The sequence below is a fragment of the Podarcis bocagei genome (genome assembly GCF_964188305.1).
Source record: "Podarcis bocagei genome assembly, chromosome: 3".
In the NCBI taxonomy this organism is placed as follows: domain Eukaryota; kingdom Metazoa; phylum Chordata; class Lepidosauria; order Squamata; family Lacertidae; genus Podarcis; species Podarcis bocagei.
The window spans coordinates 111,730,570-111,750,829 of NC_138127.1; the positions used below are offsets into that span (position 1 = coordinate 111,730,570).

Below are 20,260 nucleotides of genomic sequence, written 5' to 3' on the forward strand. Positions count from 1 at the left end.
AAACGTAGTTCTCTAAGGGCGCTGGGACTTGTAGCTCCAGAGGGCTGCCTCACCTCGCAGGCAGAAGACTGGCCTTCCTGGGGAATTGGGGGGGGGGTGTCGCTGGGTCAGCCTCTCCCGCAGACCTCCGAGGTCCCCTGTGGGATGACCCCTGCCTTCCTGCCTCGTGGTCTTCGCGCCTGGTGGGGCTGGGGTCCGGGGAGAGCCTGGCTGGACAGGCGTGGGAGGCACGGAGGTTATTTCAGGGCCGGGGTCTTGTCCCCGAGGGATCGATGGGGATGAAAGAGATCCCAGAAGCGATCTTGGCGGCCAGGAACCAGCCGGGGGAGATCTAAGAAACAAAGGCTTCCCTGTCTCAGACGTGACACACACCCCTTGGGACCGTCCAGACGGATTGCTGCCTGGCAACTCTCCTGGCTAGTGACGTGGGACGCCTGGGGTGGGACGGGGGCCAGGAATCCACCCGGAGCAGCGGCGGAGGGGCTGCCCCGACGGGGCCCCCGCGGCGTGGTGGGTCCGTGGCCAGCCGCCCCGTGGCAGGCACCTCGCTCGGTAGCCGCGCCGCGCGTCCTCCCGGGGGCCGTGCGGGCTGGCTGCCGGCCCGCGCCCGCCCCCTCCCCGCGCCTCCTCCCACCCCCTCCTCCTCCCGGCCCCGACAGTAACGAGAAGCAGATGTCGGCAGCCGCAGCGAGGAAGGAGCGGAGCGGAGGGGGCGGCCCGAAGGAGCGGCCGAAACTCCCCTGCTGGCGGTGGCCGGGCGCTGGCTGGCGAGGCGAGGGGGCGAGCTGGGGGGTTAGCCAAGGCCAGCCCGGGCCGAGGGAGCGGGGAAGCCCGCCATGGGCGGCGGCGGGGCGGGGGGGCCCAGGCCGGCCAGGCAGGAAGTCGGGGGGGAGTGAGCCAGCCCGCTAGCCGTGCGAAGTTTGCAAAAGTGTCCTTGCGCGCCCAGGCGGAGCCCAGAGCGAGCGCAGAGCCAGGAGGGAGTCCCGGGCTGGCGTCGGGGGGCCCCGCCATGCGCAGCTGACCACCCTCGCCGGGACCCCCAGGCACCAGGATGGCCGGCCCCGGGGCCGCCGCGTGGCTCTGCCTCTGGTGGGGCCTGCTGGCCGGGCCGGCGGGCACCATGAACTACCCGCCCCGCTACAGCCTCTACACGGGCGCCGGGCTGCCCTTCGCCGCGCACGTCCAGGGCGCCGGGCAGGCGGCCAACGGAGGGGCGCGCGTGGCCAGTCGCCACAGGTAAGCCGGCGCGCAGGGGGGGGGGCAGAAACCGAGAGAGGGAGGGAGGGAGAAGCGGGCCGGGGGGGCATCCAGCCCCGCGATGCCTGCACTGGCTGGCAGCCGCGCTGGCCTCGGAATTCGGGCCGGGCTCTCCCTCGCGGGCTTCCTCTGCATGCCAAGCAGGCGCCCAGAGAGCGAGGGGCGCGGGAGGCTGGAGGTCCCGGACCACTCGAGGGGGCGGGAAGAGGGAGCAGGGCTGGGGGCTTCTGGAACATCCAACACCCCCCCAGGTCCTGCCAGGGGCTCTGGAGGGCCTTGTGCTGCCAAGGGGATGGTGGGGGGCTCTATGGGGCGGGGTCGTGCCCCCCCCCGTCCGACCCGAGCCAGGCTCCTCCCGGGCGGTGGGGGATGGGCTGGGGTGCCGGGCAGGGGCGTGTCCGCGGGGACTTGGGACGTGGCTGCTTCGGAGTCCGGGCAGGGGACGGCGCGCCCCGGGGCGGGGGGGGGGGGAGACTCCCTGAAGGACTATGCGGGAGAGGCGAGGCGAAGGTTTGGGTGGGTGCCAGGCCTGGGAGAAGGGGGTTGTCGGGAAAGCCAGTCTGTGGGGCGGGGGGCAAGTGGGGCACGTTGCAAGTCTGAGGCTGCAACCCCAAGAGCCGGAGTGGGAGGCGGCGGCAGCATCGCCTCCGGGGAGATGGAAGAAGCAACAAGGGAGAGGGCGGGATGCCGCCAAAGAGGGGCTCTTCTCTGTAGGCCACCTTCACCCCCCCCCTCGGTCTTTCTTAGTACTCCGGGAGATTCCCAGACCAACCCAGGAGCGGGGGAGGGGAGGGTCTTTCCCAGATTTCTCCTCGCCAGGCCCCTCCTCGTGGGCAGGTTTGGGGGCCCCCGAAATTATGGATTCGCGACGGGATGCAAGGCAGCTATTCAGACCCTCCAAGCAGCGCTGCTGCAGCAACAGGTAAAACCAGTCAGGAATAGGACCAGGAGGACCACGCGATCCCTTGCTCCCCTGCCAGATCACTGAGATCTCCAGGGGAGTCACGGCTAGACCCCCCCACCACCCCCGTCATGGCTCCAGTGCAGGGTTTGTGTTCACTGGGAATTGTATTCCAGTTGAGGTCAGACTCTCCCTGTTGAACTTCTGCCACCTATTGAAGACTTCTAAAAAAAAATAAATCAAAAAATCCAACAGGCATTTTAATTGAAGTCTGGCTTTATAGTTTTACCTTTTTGGTGTTACGTTTCTTGCCCTCTGCTTCGAGACAGTTTCAGCTCAGCAGTATAAATTGTTTAAAAGGAATGAAGCGAGTCCAACAATGTTAGGAGGTTGTGCGCAGACTTGAAACCAAAATAGCAGCTAGAAGGAAGTCGAACTGTCTCGGAGCTCGAAGGTTTGGCAGAGCCGAGGGGCTTGAACGTCCTCCAGAAATCCCCAAAGGATGGGGGCGATGCCTCCGGGGGCGCCTGAGAGACCCCCCCCCCATGGAGAAAGAGAGTCACAGACCCAGGCTGGGTTGAGGCTTGCGAGGGGCTGCTCCACCCACGAAATAAACCCCCTCACGTTGTGGCTGCGGTGCAGGAAAAGCACTCTGCACACCCTCAGAGGCACCCCCTGTGATTATTCCACGCGGAAAGCCTTCTGGGGCCGAGCCCTGGCCCACCCAGTAAAAAATGCTGGAAAGGGGACTTCCTGTGAGACAGCAGCGGGGAAGGTGAGGAGGTGAAACCGGCAAATATTAACCAGCTGCCGGGAAGCCTTAATGTTGGCTCAGATCAGGGTCAGCCCGGAAGGCCTGGAGGCAATTCCTGTGGCCTCTTCCCAGCTGCCCATCCCAGCCAGGTCACCCCTCCTTGATCAAAGGTCCCTGGACAAGGGAGACCAAGGCAGGCAGGAAATGTCTCCTGGACGCAACAGCCCCAATTCTGCCAGCACCCAGCCGTGACCAGGTGGTGCCTGGTGCCCATTGGGACGGGGGGGGGGAGGTGGAGAGGCCAGGTGGGCAGAGCCTGGACCAATGAGAGGCCAATCATAGCTTTGACCCCTTCCTCTTCCTCCATGCTGATTTTTAGAAGGGCCAAAACAAGGGGGAGGAGAACGCTGAGGGGCCAGGGCTTGTGAGAGCCATGTGGTGCAGTGGTTAGAGTGTCAGACCAGGACCTTTGGCCACGGGGCTCACCTGACCTTGTGGGCCGTCCCTTCCTCTCTCAGCCTCACCTTCCTCACAGGGTTGTTGTGGGGATTAATTGAGAAGAGATCTTGAGCTCCTTCGGGGAAAAAAGATGGTATATCTAAGTGCAGGAAGAAAGAGCAGGCAGGAGCTGGCGGGGGGCAGGTGGGGAAGGGCCCCATTCCCCCTATGGACCAGCCCCCAATGGCTGCAATTGTGCATGGAGGGAGGGGGTGACCGTGGAGCAATGCCCCCCCCCTTCATGCCTCCTCTGCCAGAAAAGAGCCGCCTTCATCCCGTGGAGAGACGCAAAGGGAGATTCCCAGCTGAAGCCACATCCTCTCTTGCTCAAGATCCTGATCATCTCCGAGAAACGAGGGTTGGAGGCGCCTTCCCTGCTCCTGTGGGACAACCCCTTCTGAGCGAAGTCCCAGGCTGTATCAGTGGGGCTCTCTGAAGAACTTCCACTCCGATGCCTCTGCCCCATCCTTGCCCCTCCTCCCCTCGCTCAGGACCCTTCTCATCAGGCCAATGGGCCATCTAGGCCAGCATCCTCTTCTCACAGTGGCTAGCCAGACGCCTGTAGGGAACCTGTAAGCAGGATCTGACCACAAGAGAGGCATTCTCCCCTCCTGCGGTTTCCAGCAACTGGGATTCAGAAGCATTGCTGCTTTTGACTGTGGCTGGTGGCCCTTACCGTATTTTTCGCTCCATAACGCGCACCCGACCATAACACACACATAGTTTTTAGAGGAGGAAAACAAGAAAAAAAATATTCTGAACGAAACAGTGGATGTATGATTTTTGTGGTTCATGCCGTGGCCACAGACAAGATAAGTGATTTGATGGTGAGTTTGGGGTAGCCCAATGCGAAAATCCTGAGAATCCATGTGGATCCGTGCTTTGTAACCATGGTTTTGCGCCATTTTGGCCCCATGAAACAGGGGGTGTGTGATTTTTTTGGTGCAGGCTGTAGCCATGGACATGCTGTGTGATCTGATGGTGAATTTGGGGTGACCCAATGTAAAAATCCTGAGGATCCATGGGCTTTTACCTCCCCCCTCCCAGGCAGCCTCCTTTATTGCTAGCGTCCCTTATCTCCCTCCCGATCGCTTGCCGATCAGCTGCTTCCTTTCAACACCCCCTTCCCTTTTTCTAAAAAAAAAGCACAATCTGCTTTTTGCCCCTGGGCAATTCAGCTCCAGGGACCACACATGCGCTCCATAAGACGCACAGACAGTTCCTCTTACTTTTTAGGAGGTGGATAAAAGTGCGTCTTATGGAGCGAAAAGTACAGTAATAGTCCTCTCCTCCTCCATGAATTTGTCTAATCCTCTTTTAAAGCCATCCAAGCTGGTGGCCACCTCTGCTTCCTGTGGCAGGGAGTTCCACAGTCTAACTCTGTACTGCATGAAGAAGGGCTTTATTTGGCCTGTCCTGAATCTTCCAAACTTCAGCTTCATTGAACATCTAGGAGTTCAAGTGTTATGAAAGAGGGAGGAAAAACCTTTCTCTTTCTAATTAATTAATTTAGACAGAGCTTTGTAAAACACTAAGCAGAAGAAGGAGTGGAGTTAATCTGGGATCGGGAAGGGGTTGATCCAGAGTGCAGGACCAAGAAGCCATTTTTTGCCATGAATCAGCTGGTCAGTTCCCAAGACTTCACATCTGGCTTGAGTTTAGCAAGTTGAAAGAGACATGCTGTTGTGTGTTTGGTACATCTTCTTTAGAATGAGCCTGTTGCATGTGGTCAGATAGACTTTGCAGGTTTTGGAATTAAGACCAGAACCTCCTGGAACTCTTTGGCCACAGGCAATGTTGGGAAGAGAGTCCTGCGCCGTGAGACACAACCCTTCTTCCATGCTCCCTTCAGCTCTCTAAAAAACTGTCGCTTATTTTCATCCTAGCAGCAACTAGGAACTTCACTGTGTGGTGGGAATTAAGAGCCACCTAATTAAAGCAGCTTAGTCATGCTGGCCACATGACCCGGAAGCTGCACGCCAGCTCCCTCGGCCAATAAAGCGAGATGAGCGCCGCAACCCCAGAGTCGGCCACAACTGGACCTAGCTAATGGTCAGGGGTCCCTTTACCTTTTAATTAAATGGTAGTGATGTATGGAAGTGAGAGCTAGACTATAAAGAAGGCTGATCGCCGAAAAATGGATGCTTTTGAATTCTGGTGCTGGAGGAGACTCTTGAGAGTCCCATGGACTGCAAGAAGATCTAACCTCTCCATTCTGAATGAAATCAGCCCTGACTGCTCCCTGGAAGGACAGATCCTGAAGCTGAGGCTCCAAGACTTTGGCCACCTCATGAAAAGAGAAGACTCCCTGGAAAAGACCCTGATGTTGGGAAAGATGGAGGGCACAAGGAGAAGGGGACAACGGAGGATGAGATGGTGGGACAGTGTTCTCGAAGCTATGAACATGAGTTTGACTAAACTGCGGGAGGCAGTGGAAGACAGGGGTGCCTGGCGTGCTCTGGTCCAGGGGGTCACAAAGAGGCGGACATGACTAAATGACTAAACAACAACAACAACAATGAAACAGTTCTCATGTCCTTGTCCAATGGGGGGGGGGGGGGTTTCAGCCAGATGTCCCTTGGGGTCTCTTCCAACTCTACAATTCCCTAATTCCATAATTAGTGTTGAAGCAACAGAAGATGGCAAATGTAGGTTGCGAGAAAGATCCTTTTCAGACCTTCCCACCCAATTGTCTCTTGCCCATTTGCAAAAAAAGCCACAGCAATCAGCTCTTGGCCTTTCAGATGCAAAAGAACTGGGGGGGGGGTTAGAGTTGGGATTTGTTGAAGGAAAGGAAGGCAGGCCTAGTCCACCTCCTCCTCTGGCCCATGGAGAGGACTTGGGTGAAAACAGGGAGGGGGGCAGCAGGTTATCTGGGACCACATCAAGGCCAAGGTATCTCTCCACTGGTGTATCTGAATACTAGTTGCTGAGGGTCACAGTTGGGGGCAGCTGTTGCTGCGCTTGCATCCTGCTTGAGGCTGTGGTCTAAACCACTGAGCCTCTTGGGCTTGCCGATCAGAAGGTCGGCAGTTCAAATCTGAGCTCCCGTTGCTCTGTCCCAGCTTCTGCCAACCTGGCAGTTCGAAAGCACACCAGTGCAAGTAGATAAATAGGTACCACTGCGGCAGGAAGGTAAACGGCGTTTCCGTGCATTACTCTGGTTTCCATCAAAGTGTCCCGTTGCACCAGAAGCGGTTTAGTGCTGCTGGCCACATGACCCAGAAATCTGTCTGTGGACAAACAGTGGCTCCCTTGGCCTGAAAGTGAGATGAGTGCCACAACCCCATAGTCGCCTTTGACTGGACTTATCTGTCCAGGGGTCCTTTACCTTTACCTTAATAGGGACGTGGGTGGCACTGTGGTCTAAAGCACTGAACCTCTTGGGCTTGCTGTTCAGAAAGTCAGTGATTCGAATCCCCGCGGCAGTGGTGAGCTCCCATTACTCTGTCCCAGCTCCTGCCAACCTAGCAGTTCGAAAGCACGCCAGTGCAAGTAGATAAATAGGAACCACTGCGATGGGAAGGTAAATGGCTGGTTTCTGTCATGGTGTCCTGTTTAGTCCTGCTGGCCACATGACCCGGAAAGCTGTCTGTGGACAAATGCCAGCTCCCTCGCAACCCCATAGTCACCTTTGACTGCACCTAACCATCCAGGGGGCCTTTGCCGTACCTTTTCACTTGAGGGCTTTGGAAGTTTGGGTGTCCATCTGTCAGGGTTGTGATTCCTGCACTGCAGGGGGTTGGACTAGATGGCCCTTGGGGGTCCCTTCCAAATCTCCAATTCTATGATTCGACGGTGTTCTAAGCTCGGTGGCGCATCTGAAGCCCTGGATGCCAATGTTGGTGGGTGTGGAGACTAGCTGAGCATGGGAACAGGGAGGGACCAGACATGGGTTTTCATGGCCAGGATGCGGCTCTGCTGAGGTGTTTCCTAGTCCAGGAGAGAGCACCACCAAGGCTCCAGCCTTTGGCTGACCTCCCTTCCCTCCTGGCCTCAGCCACTGGAATTTGATTTCCGAAAAAGAGCTTGTGGTTCTTTGCCTCAAAGCCTCCAGGAGCAGCTCAGCTCTTCCACCCCAAGTGGGTTGAAGTAAACGGGTTAGCCTGTGGAACTCCCTCCCACAGGAGACAGTGACGGCCCTCAACTTGGATGGCTTTAAAAGAGGATTAGGCATGTTTATGGAGGAGGGGGGTGTCAGCATGAGGGCTATGCTCTGCCTCCAGAGGATTCTGAAAGCCTGGAAACCACAGGAGGGGGGGAAGGTGATGCCCTTCTGTTTAGATCCAGGGGCACCCGGTTGGCCACTGTGAGAAGAGGAGGCTGAGCTAGGTGGGCCGTGGGCCTGATCCACCAGAGCGACGCTTCTGTTCTTCTGTTCTTCAGCTCTCTGTGGTCAGGGTGGGGTTTGGGAGCAGAGCACACTCTGCATGCGTGCAGAGAACCTCTCGGAGGGCGAAGCCTTGGCACCGAACCCGGGGCTTCTGGCGCCTTGGCTCCTTTCCCCCCCTGCCTTCCGTGTCTGCCTGCAACAGAGGCCTTCCTGGAATGTGGAGGTGTGGCGTGGGGCTTGCTCTGGGTCTGCTGCTGTGGCCTGGACTGAAACCAGTGTGGGGCAGGGGGGTCTTCCCAGTGCCTCCTGCAACCAGTCTCTCTCTCTCTGCTGCAGGAACTGGTGTGCTTACGTGGTCTCTCGCAGCGTGAGCTGCGTCGTGGAGGATGGCGTGGACACCTACGTCAAGCCAGATTACCAGCCGTGCGTCTGGGGGCAGCTCCAGTGCCCCCGCGTCATCACGTGAGTGTGGGGAGAATTGGAGGGGGGCACGGAGGGCTGCTGGTGGGCCGTGCTGCTGCTGGCTGCCTGGGTGGGGCACTGCGGGGTCACGGCCTCCGTGGGCAGATGGGGTGGAGTGGCGGATGCCTGTGGCTGCTGCCTGGCGCGTGCCCAGCCCATCAAGGGAAGAGGCTGCCCAGCAGGAGCCAGATGGCCCAGGCGGGTGGGGAGTGGGTTGCCTGCCCCCTGGTGGGCATCTTCAGGACTGCAGACCCACTCACCGCTCCTTCAACAGCCCAGGAGAGGCAGGTGCGTCTGCCAGTCCGTGCCTGCAGAGGGAGTCTCTGGCCTTCTCCTCTGCTGTGCTGATTTGGAGGACAGAGTGTCCAGCCCCTCCAGGGTAGCGTTCCCAAAGCAAGGAAGGATTGGACTCTGATTAATAAAATACACACGAGACTTAACCAGTAAGACTCTGGGAGGGGTGTCTATAATAATTCCCTCTCCACCCCTCAGCCCAGGTCGTTTTATTCACAAAAGAACTTTTTGCACAGTGTTCGTAAGAACCAATCAGATTTCCTCTGAGCATTTCAAAAAAACCCCACGTGGGGACAAAGTCAGATCAGAAGAAATCCTGTTAACTGTAAAGACTACTCTGAGCATGCAGACATATCTGAGAGTAAATAAAACAGGACTAGGGGAGGAATGCATTCAGCAAAACCCTGGAGGTCATAAACAGGCAGGAAAAGAAGGAAGGATGGCAAGGAAAAAGTATTTCCTTGTGAACTCTCTTCCTGGCCCTTAAGATCTACCTGAAGATTAAACTACATCAAAGCTAACTATCATTTTTATGACCCAGGATGCCTGATGAACAACTGGCCTGTGTATTTAAAATGCTGATACGTGCCTGTCAGTCGTAGAACTAGGAAAGGGATGCAGAGGCATGGGTTGATCAGAAATTATTGTCAATGAATCAAACCCAGGCAACGCAATGCTTTCATTGCTGGCACAAATGGCTTGCTTCGTATTTTTTATAATTCCTCATAGCAATCCCTCCTGATCACTACACTCCAGTCACCTTCTCAATGGGACCAGCTCTACAGAGACTCTTCCTCTTGTACTGGCAGGGCTACTGGGAAGGAAAGCTCTGATCCTAAACCTCCACTGCCTTGTGAGATATCTTTGGGAGGAGAAAAGGCGCAGGAGGGAAACCCTACAGAAATCCAGGGTGGAGTCCCCGAGGCAGCTGGATGTTGTCTTGTAAGCCTCTTTCCAGCAACTCCTGCAGCCTCTTGCTCTGGTCTCCTTTGGCCCCCATCCGTGAGGCTGAGAGGGGGGGTCTTGTCGTTTGGACAGCCCAGGACCTCCAGTGCCCAGGTTTGCATCCTAGTGCTTCCAATGCAGCGATTTTACTTCACCCCCAGAGGTATACTCCATTGTCTCTCATGACAGATGGAGACCCACTAGACCAGACCAAAAGCTTTTTTCAAAGAGTGAAAGTGAACATGTGAACATGAAGTGAACATGTGTGAGGGCCGACCAAAGTTGTTGAGCTTTTTTTAGGATTAAAGTTGTTTTTTAGGATTTCACCCCAGGACATATACTGCCACGGGGCCTGGATTAAATTGACTGACGGGCCAGAATAGGCCCCCAAAAAGGAGTTTGGATATGCCTTGAGTAATAGAACTGTAGAACTGGAAGGCGTGGAAATGTTGTGGATAGTAGGAGAGGATATATTGATTTAATATCATCCTTTCTCACTTATGCTAGTGAGCTGGTAGCAGAGTACATTCCCCTGGACATTGCAGGAAGCTAGCTGGTAGATTCATTAGAATCTCTTGCGTTAAGTAATCCAGTCTGGCTTGTCCAGGTTGGATTGTTCCTGGTAAATTCCTCTTTTATTCGCTCTTAAAAAAGAATAAAGACACAAACAGTCTTCTCTTAAAAGTAACAAGAAGTTTACTTACATCCAGTTCACAGTATGATCCTGAAGGCAGGCTCTAGCTTGTAGTTACAGAAGAGAGGATTGAGCCCACGTGCTGCCGGCTGAGGGCCAGCAAGAGAGCCGCATCAAGACCAGCCCTTTTATGGGGTCTCCCAGGGACACGCCCATCTACCTGGTCACACGCAGGGGGAGGATGCTCCAGACCAGGTGGGACAGGAAGTCCTCCTGGCTGGAGCAACATCCCCTTGTGTGTCCACTTTGGACAAACAGGAAATGTTGTACTTGACTGCTTTCTGTGATGTCACATCCCACAGAAGGGACCCCCAAAGGTCATGTAGCCTAACCCCCTGCAAAGCAGGAACCACCGTTAAAGCATCTGTGGCAGAAGGCCACTCAAGCTCTGCTTTTAAACCTCCAATGCTTTCTAGAATTGTAGAGTTGGAAGGGAATCACAGCTGAAGAATCCCTAACTGGCAGCTATCTGACACACTTGCTCCTTGCCCTGGGCATGTGGCCAGGGCACCCCTTGCCCCCAGTCCCAGTCTGGATACCAGGCGCTTTTCTTTCTCCCAACCAGCAGGTATCGAAGCTTCGTTCGCCCTCGCTACAAGGTGGCCTACAAGACTGTCTCGGACATGGAGTGGCGCTGCTGCCCCGGCTACTCGGGTGACGATTGCGCCGAAGGTGGGGTGCCGCCCACCACGCCCCGCCCACGAACTCAGCCCGTCCGTCCCAACCTCTCCGGCTTCAGCAACACGCTCAGCGGTCTTGGCGGAGAAGGTACCCCGGGCAGGATCCAGGGGGAAGATGCTCTGCCACCCCAACCCAGGAGGATGAGGCGGGGGGCTGGACCCACACACTGGGCAGGACCCTCACCTCCCCCCACCACTGCAGGCCAAGTCACCAATGTCACAATGCCAACCCCGGTGGCACGAGATGTACTGGGTCAAGGAAAAATGATATTGATATATAAAAGACTTCCTGGATGCAGAGCTCTAAGTTTGGGGCAAGTACTCTTTGGTGAGAGAACCCCAGCTCTTAGACCTCTAAAATATGCCCTTTAATGTGAGTTCCAAAGTTTCCCTCTCCCCCCAGCAAAGGAAAGAGACCCCACACTTGGTAAGTTAAAAATGGCCAGGTCCATGTGCTTCAGAGAAGTGGAACAGGCAGTAAAAATCAGCTGATAGAAAGTGGGGAAAGTTCCTAAATTATCGGCATAGGAACTGAAGAGTGGCTTGTGAGAGCCATGCGGTCTGAGCTGGAGCAACTCAAACCTCTTCACTAGCAGACTGGCAGAACAATAGGTTTGATTAGCCATAAGGGAAGTGGAGCTAGCTAAGCCTGGCAGGACAGCTTACTCTATGGTATTAACACCTTCATGCCTTAATTAGACTCAAGCATGTTGGTTATGTGAGGCTGACCAACTCTTGGGAGATTTAAGCTCATAACCTCAGCCTTGGAGGTTAGCTTTGAAAGAGGCATTTAGCAAATTGGGTCTGTGGAGCTGAGCCCAATTTTGTCTCTCCTGATCCAGGTGTTTCCATTCCTGCACATTCTCAAAGCATCTTTGCAAGACCTTAGCTGGGAGCTCACCAGCAGCTCAGGATCAGCACAGTGTAGCTCAGATCCCTTGCCTAGAGGGTCTGATTCCCTGCTGGGTGGAGCAGCTGCTTTGCCAGGTGACAGACCTGAGTGGAGGTGTCCTGATGTGGCTCTCTTCTCTCTCTCTCTCCTCTCCCAGGGCACAGGGACTCCGAGAAGGTCCGGCAGCTGGAAGAGAAAGTCCAGCACCTGAGCAAACAGCTGCAGGACCTGCAGTCCACCATGGAGACCAGCAACACCAAACTGGCCGAGGACGTCCGCAGGGCCGTCGAGTCCTCCTTGAACGGCAAGCAGCCGGCGGACGCAGCCGCCCACCCGGAAATGAAGGAGACCCTCAACGAGATCCAGCGCCACCTGCAGCGCCTGGACAACCGCATCTCCAACCACGAGAATGGGCAGGGGGTGGCCCAGGGAGGCGGGACAGACGTCCACGGCGAGGTCCTGCGGGAGGTGGAGCGCACCATCCACGAAACCTGCTCCTCCTGCGTGACGGGCATCTTCGACCTGCGGCAGCAGCGGGAGGAAGACCAGGACCGCATGCGGGCTCTGGAGAAGCTGGTGGCCTCCGTGGACCAGCGGAACCGGGATGCTGTGGACACCGTCCGGCAGCACGTCAGCCGCCTGGCCTCCCAGCCGCCCGAGGATTGCTGCGCCCGGGCCGAGAGCAGGGTGAGCGGGCTGGAGCGGCGCCTCGACGCCGTCACGGAGGCCCTCTCTGCCCTCAGCGAGCACCTGGCCGGGCGGAGGACACCCCCGCTGCCTCCGTGGAGCGTGGACCAGCGCATGTCGGAGGTGGAGAGCCGCGTCAACACCACGCAGCGCAGCCTGGAGGAGCACTTTGGGGACCTCCAGATCATGCTGGAAGGGGCGGATGAGCGGCTGCGCCGTGCGGAGGGCCAGCTGGACTCGGTGTTCTCCCGCCTGAACGACTTCCAGAGCCACGTGGGGCGGGCGTTGGCCAACCTGTCGAGGGACGTGGGTGCCCTGAAGGACAGCAGCCTGCAGCAGCAGGGGGCGCTGGAGCGGGTGCACAGCACGGCCCACGCCTGCACGCAGATCTGCGCCCCTGCGGGCAACCAGGACTCTCAGATCAGCACCATCCTGAGCGACCTGGAGCGGAGGCTGCTGGACACGGAGGGGCAGCTGCGCGTCCTGGGCAGCAATCTCCACCAGCTGGACGTCTCGGGGAAGCTGCGCAGCCTGCAGGGTCTGGTGGGCTCCCACAGCGACGCCCTCAGCCGACTGGCAGGGGAGGTGGGCGAGCTGGAGAACCGCATGGTGGTCTCCGTCAGCGCCGGGCCCCCCGAGCTGGTGCTGCAGGCCAACCGGACCCGCCAGCGTCTGGAGGAGCTGGAGAAGGAGGTCCGGGGGCTGGAGCAGCTCTCCTGCAGACAGGAGTGCGCCGACCTGCGCGAGGAGGTGGGCCAGCTGCGGTCCGAGGTGGAGGTCTGCCAGGCCGCCTGCCAGCCTCCCGGGCAGCGCCCTGACCTGGGCAAGGAGGCAGGGGACGCCTCCCGGCCGCTGGACGGCTTCAGCGTGATCGGGGGCAGCTCCAGCGTCCACCTGCAGTCCTTGCAGGGCGAGCTGTCGGAGGTCATCCTGGGCTTCAGCTCCCTGAACGAGACGCTGGCCGGGCTGCAGGCCACCGTGGAGAAGCACCAGACGGACATCCACGAATTGGGCACCACCAAGGACCACATCATCGCCGAGATCAACCGGGTCCAGCAGGAGGTGACAGAGCACGTCAGCGAGAGCGAGGAGCGCTTCCAGGTGCTGGGGCGCGAGGTGGAGCGCTTTGGGGGCGCCCTGCGCGTGGAGGCCTCCGACTGCCGGCGGGCTTCCGGGGGGCTGGCGGAGAGGCTGGCCAAGCTGGAGGGGGCATGCGAGAGGCTGGACACCGTCTCCGGCAGCCTGCACAAGATCAAGGAGGGGCTGGACAAGCACGTCTCAGCCCTGTGGGGCTGCCTGCGGGAGGTGAACGGGACCCTGCAGACCCACGGAGCCCTCCTGGACAAGATCCACGGCAGCCAGCTGGGCACCATCCACCGCCGGCTCAGCACCCTCAACGGCTCCCTCCAGACCTTGCAGGGGCAGCTGCACGGCCTCACCCTGCAGGATTTCGCAGGTACAGACTCTGGGGCAGGCGGGAGGGGCAGGGGGGGGCCTCTTGCCTCTGTCTCTGCCTAGACATCTAATGTTCTTCTCCATCCACAGGACCTCCAGGGGCCCCCGGACTGGAGGGCCCCATGGGGAAGCAGGGGCCCGTAGGCCCAGCTGGGCCCCCTGGCAAGGACGGAAGGACCGGCTCTGTGGGGCCTCCAGGTGAGCAGCTGGCCAGGCCGAGTTTTTGTATCATGGTGTCTGACAGCGGAGCAGCAAGATGACCCTCTGGGTGCCTTCCTATGGTTCTGTGCCTCCCTCGGAAGGGGGTTGGGCTAGATGACCTTTGGGAATCCCTTCCAACTCTACAATTTGGGGGTTGCTTGGCTTCCCAGAGCCAATTGTGTCCCAACAGCCCCCCCTTTCCTTGCCCTGGGAGCACCAGGGGATCGGGGCCTTTGGAAGGCCACAAGAGTCTCCCCAGAACAATTAACCCTCTATGTGCTGCAGTGGGCTGGTGCCCTTTCCTGGACAGAGGGGGAGCTGCACTGGGAGGGGGTCCCCTTCCCTGCCCCATGCTGGGTTGCTCTGCCCCGTCTGAGACTGTGAGCTGCGTGAGTGGCAGCTGCCAACCCCACAGCCCCCCCTCCACCAGAGGCCTTCTCCACCACCTCAGTGTTGGAATACTGCCAGGGAGATAAAGTCCATCATGGCCCCAAGCCATCTGCTGGACGATCCATCGATCTCCCGTAGGCACGCAGTATCAGCAATTAGCGACATGAGTTTCTAGAAAAAAGCTTGCCACATTCTAGAGCTCATGCACACTCTATCAGCAGATAATTCACAGCAGAAGTTTTTTCTGCTTTTTTCCTCCTCCCCTCCAATTTTAAAGGTGCAGCTTATATTCGGGTGCAGCTTATATTCGGGCCAATACGGTATTATCTGTATCTTAAGAGATTTATTTTCATTCTGTTAGCGTTTAATTACTTTTTAGCAATGATCCGTGATATGTTTTTCGCTTTGCGTCTCTTACCTGTGTCTTAATTTGTGCAAGCCACCTTGAATCCTGGCCTGGGATCAAAGGCGGGATCTGAATAAATATAATAACAATAATAGCAATTAATGAATTAACAAGTGGGATGGGGATGACCCCTCCCACCTCTCACCCATCTTCCCTTGTCTCTTGCAGGTCTCCCCGGAGAACAAGGTAATGACCGGGCACAGATGCGGGGGCTGGAGGGGGGGCAGGGGTGTGTGGAGGTGCTGCTGCTCCTGTCCACTGCAGCTGGGGGGGGGGACTGGTGTCCTCTCAGTGCCACTGGGTTCCAGCAGCCAGCACAGCTAGTCATCTCTGTTGGGATACTATCGGGGAGACGGGGGCATCAGGCAGGCCCCCAGCCGGCTCCAGCCACTGGCCGGCAGCCAGACAATCACCGGTCTCCCTTGGAACAGCATCAATCAGCGACATGAGCCTCAGATACGTTTAGAGACCCGTGCAATCTCTGTCAGCAGAGAGTGTAAATCTTCTCACAGCAGAAGAGGCAGACAGAGAAGTGTGTAAGCAGTATATTACAGCATTTTATTCAGCATAGTTCAGGAACAGAGGAAAACATGTCTGCTTCCCTTTGTCCCCAGCAAAACAGCAGGAACACAAAAACTATATACAGAAGTTCCCGGCAGATCAGTGCAGGAAGTAAACAGGCACGTGAGGCACAACAGTCATGCCTGTTCCCTTTTAAGGGGAAACGGAACTATAGCCTAACAATCTCACCAGGCCTCCACATCCCCTGTTCCCTCCTCTGTGAAGAAGCTACATGGCAGCGTCTGGGTGGGGGGTGAGCCTTGGGACTTCAGGCAGAGCCTTGGAGTGAGCTCAGGGCTACCTAGCAATAGCTCCCCAGGGAGGCGAACGGTGTCTTTGTCCTCTGGAGAGAACAGGGGCTGAACCCGGGCTGTGCAACACAGCTTGCAAAATGGCCCCTGGGGTGAATCTACACACAGAAAAAACACACACTACAAATAAAAGTCTGAATTTCAATTGTTAAAACAAAAGAAAGAAAAAAACGCTATGGAAGATTCGCTTAGAATTTCTTTTGCTCTCCAGTGCCATCTGGTGTTGAAGGTTTATAACACATTCAAAATGCTGTTTTTTGACTAATGTGGCTGAGTCCCCAGGTCCCTGCTGTGAGGAGCGGCTGGACAGATGGACAGGCCTGGCTGGGAGTGTCCTGATTTATTTAGTTGTTTATTTCACAAAATTACAAATCTCTTGATTGTAAAAGAAGAAGAAAATCACATCAAATAGGCTTACAAAAAAGACAAAGCAATAAAATTATCAAAAGGAAAATGAGCGGCAGTAATTTAAGACATCTGAAAAGTTGAAATAGAAACAGACTAAAAACAGGGTTGCGTCAACTTTCTAAACGTCTGGGCAGGCTTGTCTAAGCAAGGATGTTTTTAGCCAGCACCAAAAAGAGTCCCCTGAAGGCGTCAAGTGGCAGGGAGTTCCAAAGTGCAGGTGGTGCCCACTAAGAGACTGAATTCGTACAAACACAGAACCGGTGTTATGAGGGAAGCAGGCGCATGCAGAGTGAGTTGCCAGCACAGAAACCAGCCGGGTCTTGAGAGCCAGTTCCTTGTGGGTGGTCAATGCAGGGAGAAAGGGAGAAGCCCCTGAAAGTTTTTCTGTCCCCCCCTCACCCCCACCCCCCGCTCCCCGTCCACTTGCAGGCCTGCCTGGACCACCCGGAACGACGCCCAAGGTCTCCTTCACTGCAGCACTGACCGCCCGCCACGTGGAGACAGGGACCATCGCCTTCGACCGGGTGCTGCTGAACGACGGCGACGCCTACGACCCGAAATCTGGTCAGTGAGGGGCTGGGAAATGCAGGAAGGAGAAGATGGGGCTTGGGGCGGGAGGGCCTCAGAAAGACAGGTGTGTGGGAATGTTCAGGGTAGCAGGAGAGGATATGTTGTTCATTAATATGCTTCCTAACTTAGAGTTACATTCCCCTTTTTACATGCACAGCAGATAGCTGGTTGCAGGCTTGTGTGAGCCTCTCACTATTATACAATTTGGTCTGCCTCAGATTGAATTGTACGTTCCTGTTAAGTTCCCTTGAATTCCTCTTAAAAGAATAAAGACGCCACAATCTTGTTTAAAGTCAATAAAAAGAAGTTTACTTACATCAGTTCACAGTTGGATCCCTGAAAGCAGACTTAGTTACAAATATGTACATGTGGATCTATCCCATAAGGAGGAATGATCCCAGTGCTTCTGCTAGCTGAGAGCTAGCAGAGCAATCCTAGCTAGAAGCTGGTCCAACGAAGAAGGAAGTGAAAAAGAGGGGGAGTGGCAGCTTGCCTTGTCCCTTTGATACCTAGACAGGTGAGGTCATGCCCACCTTCTATCACATGCAAGAGGAAGGATGCTCCAGCCAGGAGGAACAGGAAGTTTCGACTGGCTGGACCAAACATTCCCTCGCACGTCCACTCTAGGAAAACAAGGAATGTTGTACTTGACTGCTCCCAGCTTCCTGCAATGAACAGGGGATTGTGCTCTGCTACCACCTCACTAGCGTGAGTGAGGAAGGATAATATTGAATCAATATATCCTCTCTTCCTATCCTCAACACTCCCACACCCAGCAAGTGCTCTGGCGTGACTCTGCTGACTTGCAACAGGGTATCAGTCTTAAACAGGACGTTCTGGGATCCAAACAGAAGCTGCCATCACCTTCTGGGATCTGGGATGGTAAAACAGGACAGGTGGGGGGTGGGCATTTGGTTGGACACTCTGAGAGGAGGAAGCTGGCCTGATCCAGTGGGCTTTCCTAATGATCTGATGTTCTCAGGGGTTGAAGAACTAGAGCGCCCAAAGCCAGGGAGGGGGCTTGGGGTGGGGGGTGCAAGGCAGGTGGGAGGACCAATGCCAGGCACCCGTAACGGACCTCTCCCCCCCCCGCAGGAATCTTCACCGCTCCGTTTCCTGGCCGCTACCTGGTCAGCGCCATCCTGACCGGCCACCGGGGGGAGAAGATCGAGGCGGTCCTCTCCCGCTCCAACCAGGCCATCGCCCGCAGCGACTCGGCCGGCTACCAGCCCGAAGGCCTGGAGAACAAGCCGGTGGCCGAGAGGCAGCCCAGCACCGGAGCGTTGGCCGTCTTCACCCTGGTCGTCCCCATGGAGGCCGGAGAAACTCTCTGCGTGGACCTGGTCTCCGGCCGGCTGGCCCGCTCCTCGGACGAGCCACTGACTGTCTTCAGCGCAGCCCTGCTCTATGAGGATGACTTGGGGGTCTAGGTGGCTTCTGGGCAGGGGAAGGGGGCTGGGTGAAGCAGCGCCTCATCCAGCCTGGGAAGGGAGAGCTGAGGACCCCTCCACACTGCCCTCTCGCAGCCCCGGCCAAGCCTCCCCTCCTCCCACCACTGGGTCAACACCGCAGGGAGGGCGTCCCTTGCAGCCACCAGGCGCTCCTCTTGCTGGCACCCCCTGCCCCTTGGCCTCCCTGCCACCCATGGGGCGGCACAAAGCTTGCAAGACTCTCTCTCTTCCCAAGGCAGTGTGGGGAGGAGCGAGTGAGTCCTGAAGGCAGAATTATGCCCTCTGCCCACTCAGCTCCCCAGGCCTGGCGGGGGTGGTGTGCCGCTGCCCAGCCAACAGAAAGTGCCACCTCAATGCCAGCTGCCTCCATGGCCCAGCGGGAATGAAAAGGTCCCCTTTGTTATTTATCTGTGTCTGTCGTACCCCAGAGAAAGGACCCCTCCCTCCTCGTGCCACTGCCCTCCACCACCAGCCGGCTTGCCCCCTCGGCTCTCTGTCACAGCTTTGCCACCGCTGGGGCTGCCTCTTCTCGCCACGTCCACTGCAAAGCTGCTCAGATGCCAATGTTATGCCAGGCTTGCCATGGATGGGCCAGACACGGGAGCCCCACCCCAAGGAGCCAACACCACCATTTACGTGAGACAAGGAAGAGAGGCCCCTTCGCAGGACTGGGGGGAGGGAAGGGGGTGGGCGGAGGAGGAGGAGGAGGAGGAAGAAGAGGAGGAGGAGGAAGGGGCCTCGCTCCAGCCCCGTCTCCTGTGTGGGTCACCCTTCATGTATATGCTGTGTAAAGGCCCAACTCAGCTATCAATATAATTATTGAATAAAGAAACACAACTTTTTTTAAAAAAACAACAACACCAACCATAGCCCTGTGCTTTCTCTGTCATCCGGGGACCATTCCTTCACTCACTGTTTTTATTTATATGCTGTTTTTCCACACACAAAAATATGTCACGCTTAAACAAAGAAAGCAGGAATGCATTTCAAAGCCAAAAGATGCAAACATCCGTTTCATAACAACATAGCAAAACAACACACTGCCAAATGTAATATGAAAAAAGGCATTTCAGTACCAGAAAGATAACAAGATTGCATAAACCCCACACCCAAGAGCAAAAATAACAAGGAGGCTTTGCAGTTCTGCGTTGGGCCTTGGAATGAACAGCAGCCACTGGCACAGAGGCTTCCAAGGACAAGGGGGGGGGCGTTGGTGTGTGTCTCCCTTGCACCCCAAAAGGGCACCACCTCCTTCAGCCACTGCTGCCACCGTCCTCCATCTGGAACCATCCATGCCACGTGGTGTTTTACAGAGCAACAAGACTCGAAACCCGAGATTCGGCTACATTAGTAAAGAAAAAATGTTATACGTGTGTTAAAACACTGTGACACCGGATGGCGCCGTGGAGCAGAAAACTTTTCTGCACAATTTTACATAGATTATGATAACAAAAAACAAACGAACCCTAATTTCTGACTTATTTATAGCATTTTTTTTCTGTGTGTAGATCCATCCCAGGTCTCTGCTGCCCCCAGGAGCCCGCAGTCAGAATCTCAACCGGAGCAGGAGGGGGCTATTAACAAATGCCACACTCTGGGCTTAGGTCTCAGGTATTTTGGCTGCAGGCGGGCAGAGGTCTTTACTGAATGAGGCTGGACTTTGCGTGGGGGGTGGGAGTCAAAAGAACAGCTTCTCAGCAGGGAGGAGAGGTGGGCAAGTGGCCCTGTCTTTTGGCAGCTGGTGGGATGGCTGGGCAGGGGAAGAGGGAGGGGCATTTGGCTTCCTCTGGGCACAGTGGGGTGAGCCTGCGTGTGGGTCACTTGGCTCCACGGAGTCTCCCTCACAGGGGCTGAGGGAGCAATGGATGGATGGCTGTTCTCCTCTGGGGTTGGGCTGGACCCCCAGGCTGAGATTTATGGCCCAGAACCAGTGCTAGAAACTCAGATAGATAAGCGAGGCGCCAAATGGCTCCTTAAACCAGGGTTTGTTGTTGTTGTTTAGTTGTGTCTGCCTCTTTGTGACCCCCTGGACCAGAGCACGCCAGGCCCTCCTGTCTTCCACTGCCTCCCGCAGTTTGGTCCAACTCATGCTGGTAGCTTCGAGAACACT

General features: G+C 56.5%; 2 protein-coding genes across 3 annotated transcripts in view; both read left to right on the forward strand.

Moving 5' to 3' along the window:
- ABHD1 (abhydrolase domain containing 1) overlaps window positions 1–20,260 on the forward strand; it is a 128,457-nt gene that overhangs the window by 23,380 nt on the left and 84,817 nt on the right. The window lies entirely within an intron of this gene.
- EMILIN1 (elastin microfibril interfacer 1) lies at window positions 841–19,002 on the forward strand. Of its 2 annotated transcripts, none has more exons than XM_081188444.1 (8): window positions 841–1,236; window positions 8,080–8,205; window positions 10,704–10,906; window positions 11,868–13,853; window positions 13,943–14,050; window positions 15,018–15,035; window positions 16,559–16,693; window positions 17,795–19,002. In XM_081188444.1, the coding sequence occupies exons 1-8, from the start codon at window positions 1,052–1,054 to the stop codon at window positions 18,127–18,129; spliced, it is 3,096 nt and encodes a 1,031-aa protein (XP_081044570.1). In that variant the 5' UTR covers window positions 841–1,051; the 3' UTR covers window positions 18,130–19,002. The 2 variants fall into 2 exon arrangements, with proteins under 2 accessions (XP_081044570.1, XP_081044571.1); XM_081188445.1 differs by having other exon boundaries at window positions 842–1,236; window positions 10,707–10,906.

What these genes read in the sequence shown, in the direction of transcription:
- EMILIN1 (XM_081188444.1), top strand. Translation starts at nt 1,052, where the DNA reads ATGGCCGGCCCCGGGGCCGCCGCGTGGCTCTGCCTCTGGTGGGGCCTG. An exon ending in CAGCGGTCTTGGCGGAGAAG is followed by an intron (nt 10,907 to 11,867) that starts GTACCCCGGGCA and finishes CTCCTCTCCCAG; the next exon opens with GGCACAGGGACTCCGAGAAG. An exon ending in CGCCTACGACCCGAAATCTG is followed by an intron (nt 16,694 to 17,794) that starts GTCAGTGAGGGG and finishes CCCCCCCCGCAG; the next exon opens with GAATCTTCACCGCTCCGTTT.